The sequence below is a fragment of the Argopecten irradians genome, chromosome 2 (genome assembly GCF_041381155.1).
Source record: "Argopecten irradians isolate NY chromosome 2, Ai_NY, whole genome shotgun sequence".
NCBI classification, from domain to species: domain Eukaryota; kingdom Metazoa; phylum Mollusca; class Bivalvia; order Pectinida; family Pectinidae; genus Argopecten; species Argopecten irradians.
In genome coordinates this window covers 15,775,157-15,782,955 of record NC_091135.1, presented here as the reverse complement: position 1 = coordinate 15,782,955, position 7,799 = coordinate 15,775,157, and the positions used below count along the sequence as shown (strand labels likewise).

General features: G+C 37.0%; 1 protein-coding gene across 1 annotated transcript; it reads right to left on the bottom strand.

Annotated features, from left to right (window-relative positions):
- Nucleotides 1-1,023: 1,023 nt before the first annotated feature.
- LOC138314591 (E3 ubiquitin-protein ligase TRIM56-like) lies at nt 1,024-4,120 on the bottom strand. The gene is made up of 3 exons (XM_069255001.1): nt 4,051-4,120; nt 2,493-2,699; nt 1,024-2,185 (listed from the first exon to the last, which is right to left on the bottom strand). Exons 1-3 carry the CDS (start codon nt 4,077-4,079, stop codon nt 1,024-1,026), a joined length of 1,398 nt encoding a protein of 465 aa, XP_069111102.1. The 5' UTR covers nt 4,080-4,120.
- Nucleotides 4,121-7,799: the final 3,679 nt, after the last annotated feature.

Sequence of the window (7,799 nt, the reverse complement as noted above, 5' to 3'; positions counted from 1 at the left end):
TCAGGACATATACATATAGCAAAATATGTGTAAATAAAATGCTGAAGTTAAAATACATTAATTCTTATTAATATCAAAATAATAAAATGCATGATATATTACATTCATTCATGTACATGTACATATGTATTTCTCATACACTAACTCAGATCTGGAAGACTTGCATTGTGTATGCACACGTTACATTTACATATCTAATGCTGCTTTCTGAAATACACTAATAACAAATTGTGATATCACATCTTGATATTTCTCCATGCATTAATAAAATACAAATCATTTGTATCAATTTCAACCACAGCTGTAAATAACTGAAGTTTATCACAAAAGAATTGCATGTAATTACATTTAATCCATGTAATATTTCAAAAGTTACATAGCTCATATACATAGTTTTATATATGTGTTTACACAGATTAAGATTTCATTGCACTTCGTAAACTTAACAGTCAATTTTTTGTCGATCTGCACTCTTTATAATTCAAATCTAATAATTTAGTAATACTATTCATCAGATTACCATATGAAGTGTACTACTGTAACTTAATTATCTGAAAGTATTTGGATATTTCATGACATTATCCATTTCATGTGACCGAACATTTCGAAACAGAAAGCAACATCTATGGAAATTACTAATTAGTCCAATTTATGATTACTTTACAAATATTGCAGATTGGTGCAAATCATTAGCACAGCGCTGAAAACGCAGGACACATAAAACAAATACACTGTACCAATCAGGCTTTACATTCACACTGTACACAGCTCCAGTCTATAGTTGGTCAACTCCATTCTGACCTACCAGAGTTTAATATAATCTTCCCCTCGTTTCACTCAGTCAGTCCTTTGTTTCACTTCAGTATTGAAGGAGGAAGGGAAGTGAATCCAGTAAATAAGAATTGTCAACTCTAACCATGTCAGAAACTAACATGCCGAAATGTTAACAGGAGCTGTCACAGTTTTTACAATTATAGTATTAGATTATAAACCAGGCCAACCAGCAGCCTTTTCATCTGGGTTTCATGCCTTTAGATAGGCACACACTGCAGCTACACTTACATACAGGACAAAAGTAAAGCCTACGAAAGTCTGCGTAAATGTACCAGGGGATGAATAGAGTTTTAGTGACAGGTCAACCAGTGTCATAACCATCACCACTGTCATTACAGCAACCAGTACTCGCCAACACTGTGTTAAAGTAACATATTTTTGTCTGTGTTCAATATTATTCATCATACGTCCCAAACGTCCTTTCCTGGGCAGGAAAGGAAGAAATGTTGTCTGCTCACCTTTATTTTTTAGACGTCCAAAGTGAAAGAATCTGTATTGCCCAGCTTTGCGTAGTAGTCCTGGTGAGAATGAAGGATGATGATGTTTGAGAGTTTGACCCGCCAGACTCTTCTTACACTCCGTCATACTGCTCTGATATCGACGGTAGGTATCAATGAGTTCCAAACTAATGTCACCCTCTTCAAGGTTTTCCAGGAATTTGGTGCCACGCTGAAGTTGGTCCCTATAGCTGGACAGTTTAGTGGAAAATCTTTCTAGGTCTGTTACACTTCCATCCTCTGTGATATTGTTGATCAAGTCCTCTGCCTGGGCATCAATCTGAAGTGTGAGGGCGCGAGCCTGAGCACGCAATGCCCGTACACAGGCCTCTCGGTCTTGCAGAATCCTGGTCCTAAGGTCATTAACCTCCCCCATTGCCCTGTCTACACTAGCTAACTCCAAACCGACTTGATCAAGCTCTGTTTGAAGCTCTCCTTGGGCCTGGCTTAGTTTACGTCCAAGAGGTTGGGTACTGTGTGTCTTGTGGTCCTCACAAACACAAGCCATACACACGAGTGTGTTGCATGTCGCACAAAACATGTGTAGAGTCTCACCCTCGTGTGATGTACATGTGCGCTGCGATGACAGCAAAGCTCCAATGTTACCTGTCTCTATCTTCATGATGTTTGCTTCCTCTTCTATTGCATGGCTGAACAGACGGTGTTCGTGGATGCAAAATTTACAAATGTCAAGGTCACAGTTGATACAGCGGTACTGTGAGACTAGCCAGTCTCGACGACACACATCACACACACCAAAGTATGGCCTAGCACCGATCTCGTCCTGGATACAGTTGATGTAGAAATTGGGCGGGAAGTCTCTAACTCCTCCTCTAGGTACACAGACATCACTCCTGTAACACAATCAAACATAAAATAGAAACCAATCACAAAAGGTCAGCTTAGTGTATACTGCTGGGCTGCTTGTAAGCCTCTTATACAGCACAAAAACAGGCAGTCAATACCAGTATTTTGTCTTTCAGGATGACCAGGTCATTAAGTTATTAGATCTACATGAACAAGGAAATGGGTTAAATTGTTTGTTTTTTTCAAATTGATTGTCTTCTTTCTTTGTCCAGTTTAATACCTGTAATTTGTATGCATATACATAGGTACATGTATAGAAATACTGACTGCTTGCTTGTAAGGATATATACCTACCTACATTGGGGACACCTAAAAAGTCGGCCTGAAGACGACGAGTGTCTGACATAGTCCAGCAGACAGTTCAGGCACACAGAATGGTGACAGGGCAGAATACGAGGGTCCTGAAACTCGTCCATACAGATAGGGCACTGGAGGATCCGCTCCCGCAGACGTTCAATCTTATCTACCTCCATATTCTTCTCACACTCCATACTTATGGTCCTACAAAAAAATGATGTATTGTAGACTGTATAAGTATGTCATACACAGATGTAGTTAATTTATAATCAAGATTTAACTCAATGTATATATATATACAGAATGAGATTGACAGGTGCTACATATAGATGTAAAAATGTATTGATTGTTTATGCCATAGCAGTTTGCACATTCATGCATATATATATAAAAATTAGTAATGTTTGTCATGCTATAATTCTATTGAACATTAAATTGTTGGATTAATATCAGAAGCACATTATTATGGCCATTCCCGATTTGCATATTATAGAGTTATCTGCACTTGCGGGTAGGTATTCATTGTGACGTTATGTTTTTGCGAGCGTAACATCATACTTTTTGGAGAAAATGACGTGAATTCCGCTCACAAAATTATGACGTAACAATCGATACCTACCCGCAAGGGAGCTAACTCTGTAACATGCAAAGACGGAAAACTAGAAGTAAGAATTTTAAGTGTTCAACTGACACCTGCTTATTATCTGTATTATAAAAATGAAATTAATGAAATTGTGAAAAACTCTGCGACCCTAAAAAATCCATATATTTTAAAACAAGAAAAACAATTGCAGAATGGAATATTTTTGACAGATTTGTTACTTGAATAAACTGAAAAATGTTTAAACTTTCTTTTTATGAATTCAAACTTTTTTTTATTATGTCTGGGCATTTATTAATCAACTACATGTATATTCAAACCTAATGGACTAGGCATGCTATGCACTGTTGACAAGTAAACTGGTAAACATAACATGAAAATGAACTTGAATGCGTAAAATGTATTTGTGGAATGTCAACCGCGGCCCCTGGATTCAAGCACATGATAGAATTTACAGTTATCTCCAAAAAGTGTTCCAATTTTGGTAGCGTCACGTTACATTGTATGTATCGCTGCATAGGTATTAAACTCGTCTGACAATAAACGTAAATATATAATCGATTATATATTGACATTTATTGTCAGACTGAGACGAGTTTAATACCTACAAGTATGGTACGGATAGGCTTACGATATACATAATGTATATAAAAGTAGGTCACGTCTATTTACATGTATGTAAATGTATGACCATAAAAACAGGCGATCAGTCAGAATTTTGAGCCTGCGATTATGGTCAGTTTTAGCGGACTAGGGTATGTAAATAGACGTGACCTATCTTATATATATCATCATTAGTAACGAGGCCCCGTGCTTACACGTAGCTTATTCTACAGTATACATGTAACACGACTTACCAATCAATTGGTGTTATATAGGTCAACTGCAACAGTTACTGTTTCTGTTCATGTTAATACGTATCTAAAATCATTTCTTTTGTTACGGAGACCTGACGAGTGATAGTGTGCTTCCAAAAGCGCCATTGGTAATGTGAGTCATGTGTCCTGACCGATTAACGCATCTTGTAAAGCTAGCGACTGATATCGTAAGGTTCTACTTTCGTTTTAGCCATATTTTTACTATACATGTGAATAAATACATGTCGCGTGCCTTTTCAAAACCATTTTGTGGCAGGGTATTTCATTAACTTATTATTGTAATTAATTATGTAATTAATTAGTTATGTAATCAGTATTAGTGTATTCATGTATAGTTATAAATTAATCTGCACCCCTTCACTACATGTATGTATTGCCCTAGACTGGCCACCAGACCCTAAGTTGTTGATAAGACTTTCTCAGCAGAGTTCTTTACTAGATTATCTCCCCCTAGTTTAAAACTTAGGCTCAGTATAATAATCAAGCCAAATTTTAGTGAATTTTTTAATATTCTAGAGACTGGTGGCCAATCTAGTATTGCCCAGTACTGTCTATTTGTCACTGTCCTGTTTACCTGTATACCTGTATGTTACCTGGAATGAGTTAGCGCATATAGGCGAGGTCAGGTATCAGTCAGGTGACTTACAAGACTGGTCAGCTAATTGTTTTTATTGATTTTATTGATTTATAGATATAATAATGTGATTTTATTGGTCAAACTTTCCCTCCAAAATTCTATCTTTTGAGAACTTTCCTTTGTCTGTGGGCAGTTCACAGAGAAGAGACAGAGAGAGACAGAGAGAGTTTAATGAGAGCAGTTGTGTTTTTGGTCTCTCAGACCTTTTGCGGTATTTGGATATATCTAGGGGGAATTTTTCTACTTCTGTAACTTTTCTTTTCTTTTTCTTTAAAGGCCCATTACCTATCTGAAACAAAAATTAAAAGTTTCTTAAAACAACTAGAGTCTATAACATTATACGAAAGTTAATGACGGCCTAAGATGAGGCTAAAACATAAAAAAAAATGTAAGTTTTCTTGCGTAATCGATGTTAACAGTGAAGATTCAGTTCGCTGTTTTGCCGTCTGGCGCAGTACTAACGTGCTGTAATGTTAGGACGACAGCGGGAAACACAAGACGACCCGCATCGCCACTTTTGGCAGATCTTAATTAGCAGAGTTATGACCCTTTGATTTAATAATAAAAAAAAAAGTCATTTTCTGCCACTTCCGTACAATATCTGTAATAAATATGAACCGATTTTCTTCAAACTTGATAACAAAGTTAAATGTCTTACTTTCGAACAAGACTTCAATTTATTTTTTCATGTTTCAACCGAGGTTAAACCTAACATCGATAATGTTTACCTATATGTCCTGAAAGCGGGGGATGAAAATTCCAAATTTACTTGTTTTAATCAAATTGTTCAGAAGGTGATAAGTGTATTAACTTTAAAGTGAACAGTCGGGCAAGGATGGCTAAAGTCGTCGGTAAAAATGTTGTGAATGTATCCAGTATAATTTCTTATGAAATGGAAAAATCAAATCTCTCGTCAAAATCTGTCTGCGTACGAAGAAATTAATTTAAAGTATGGAAATTCTAAAACGTCCTCCCGGCTCACTATGTCCGTGGTTACATTTCCACGCAGCCTCGCTTTCAATGCTTTCTTTCAATGCTTTCAACTTCCTTTACTTTAATGGTCAGAACTGGGAAACTAAGCAGAACTTGACCGTCGTATTAATATGTGAGAACTTTTGGAAGGCCAATGAACGCATTTAGACTGGTTTTCTTTGCCCGACTATTCACTTTATTAAGCTAATAATTTTTGCGACTCTACAAAGTTATCAATTTTGTTTTATATTCCCATTATGAAAATAAAAAGCCATTTCGGAAAGGTAGTGGGCCTTTAACTAATATTGTAGAGTCTATACATCCTGTGCATTTTTCATAGAGTAAGTTATCTATTTATTTACCTTATTTTGGTAAAATTATCAGAATGTAGAAACTATTTTTGAATTAGTTGAATGAAATTGAAAGTGTATAAGTATAAGTATATATTTGAATCTAAGTATAATTGTCTATCTATATAAAGATAATAATGTAAATGAAAAGATTGAAGCCTTGAGTCGGACCATAACCAGGCAGTGGCGTAGGAAGATGAAACAATATTGTGTAACCCCCCCCCTCCCCCTCCCCCTTGCGCGCCCACAGGAGATACTTGATTTACTTTTTTTTCATATATTATTACATATAATCCTTGTTAATATCTATAGACAGTGGCGTCGCTAACAGGAAAGTTGTGAATACGGAAATTAGCGTGCGAGTTTTGGGGGTCCGGGGTATCAACTGGAAAAAATATTACGATTTAGAATGACTGAGATGAGTTTTAGAGCGCCGAATGCGCGAGATTTTGGTGTTTGGGGATGGGGAGTCTCCCCGGGAAAAAATGTACGATTTAGAATGGCAGAGATGAGTTTTATGAAGCATTTTGTTGAATTTACGAGCGCCGAAGGCGTGAGATTTTGGTGTTTGGGGGGTCTGGAGGTTTCCCCCCTGGAAAAAAAATACGATTTAGAATGGCTGAGATGAATTTTACGAGGTATTTTGATGATTTTGCGAGCACCGAAGGCGTGAGATTTTCGTGTTTGGGAGGTACTGGGTTCTCCCGCGGGAAAATATTTACGATTATGAATGGCTGAGATGGGTTTTACGATGCATTTCGTTGAATTTGTGAGCGCCGTAGGCGATAGAGAATTTTGTTTTTGTTGGGTCCCCCCACCCTCCCCCGAGAAAAAATATTACGACTTTGTATTTTGATGATGTTTAAGCCTATTTAACACGGTAATGTGATCTGCATTTGGAAATGATAATTGTGAGTGTTGTCTTATCATTATGCAACCCAGCGCGATCTGAACATACCGGATTCACACCATCGGCACATTGTTGTGTAACTAAAAATAATAATGAATTGATTGTCTTACTAAGACATATAAACAAATTAATCTTTTAAGAAGCATTTTTTGAAATAGTATAATCCCTTGATTGACATTTTAGTCTTGTTCGTGTGTGTTGAATTTTCATTATCAATGGTTTGAACAATAAGTGCTTGAACGATTTAGGAAACGCGCCGCGCAGCGGAAAATTTTCTAAAATGAAGTACAAAAATGTGCAGGAGGACCCTTTTTATCTTTCAAATGTGCAATTTTAGAACATTTCACTCGGCGAAAATGGGGGGGGGGGGGAGGGCCCCAAAAAGACATGTTTGCCCCCCCGTCCTGGGGAACGAGGGGCAATTGCCCCCCACCTCCTGCCCCTACCCCCCGCTTCCTACGCCCCTGACAGGTGTATTTATATAATGTGTATGTATTTGTATTATAACATGATCTTAGTAAATGCATTATAGTATTTATATTGTAGATTATCTTCTCTTAGACTAGAGTATTTTATTGTATAGTTGTAAAGGGGCGAATTATCTCGCCCTGGTATAATTTGGTGTAGAGGAGACAGATTGTCTCCGCTTATTTTATATTATAGTGGGAACAGTTTGTCTCCCCTTGTATTTATGATAAATAGCAAAAGCTATTTCTATTAGCGTAAACTCTAATTAATAGTTGTTGTAGAGTTTATATATAGATTAACTCTGATATTATTTTGTGTCTTAGATATATTGTGAATCTGATCCAGATTTATATATATTTATACTGTATGCTACTTAGGGATCTTATATGTGTGTGCGTGTGTGTGTATGATGGTGTGTGTGGGTGCGTGCGCGTGCGCGTGCGTGTGGCGCGTGTATATGGCGTGCGCGTGCGTGTGTGATTAGTATG

Bases quoted from the DNA above. Each gene is read 5' to 3' on its own strand.
- LOC138314591 (XM_069255001.1), bottom strand. From the start codon at position 4,079: ATGGCGCTTTTGGAAGCACACTATCACTC. The intron at 2,700-4,050 runs GTCAGGTCTCCG...ATTTTTTTGTAG, and splicing joins TTGGAAGCACACTATCACTC to GACCATAAGTATGGAGTGTG. The intron at 2,186-2,492 runs GTAGGTATATAT...ATTGTGTTACAG, and splicing joins TTTAGGTGTCCCCAATGTAG to GAGTGATGTCTGTGTACCTA.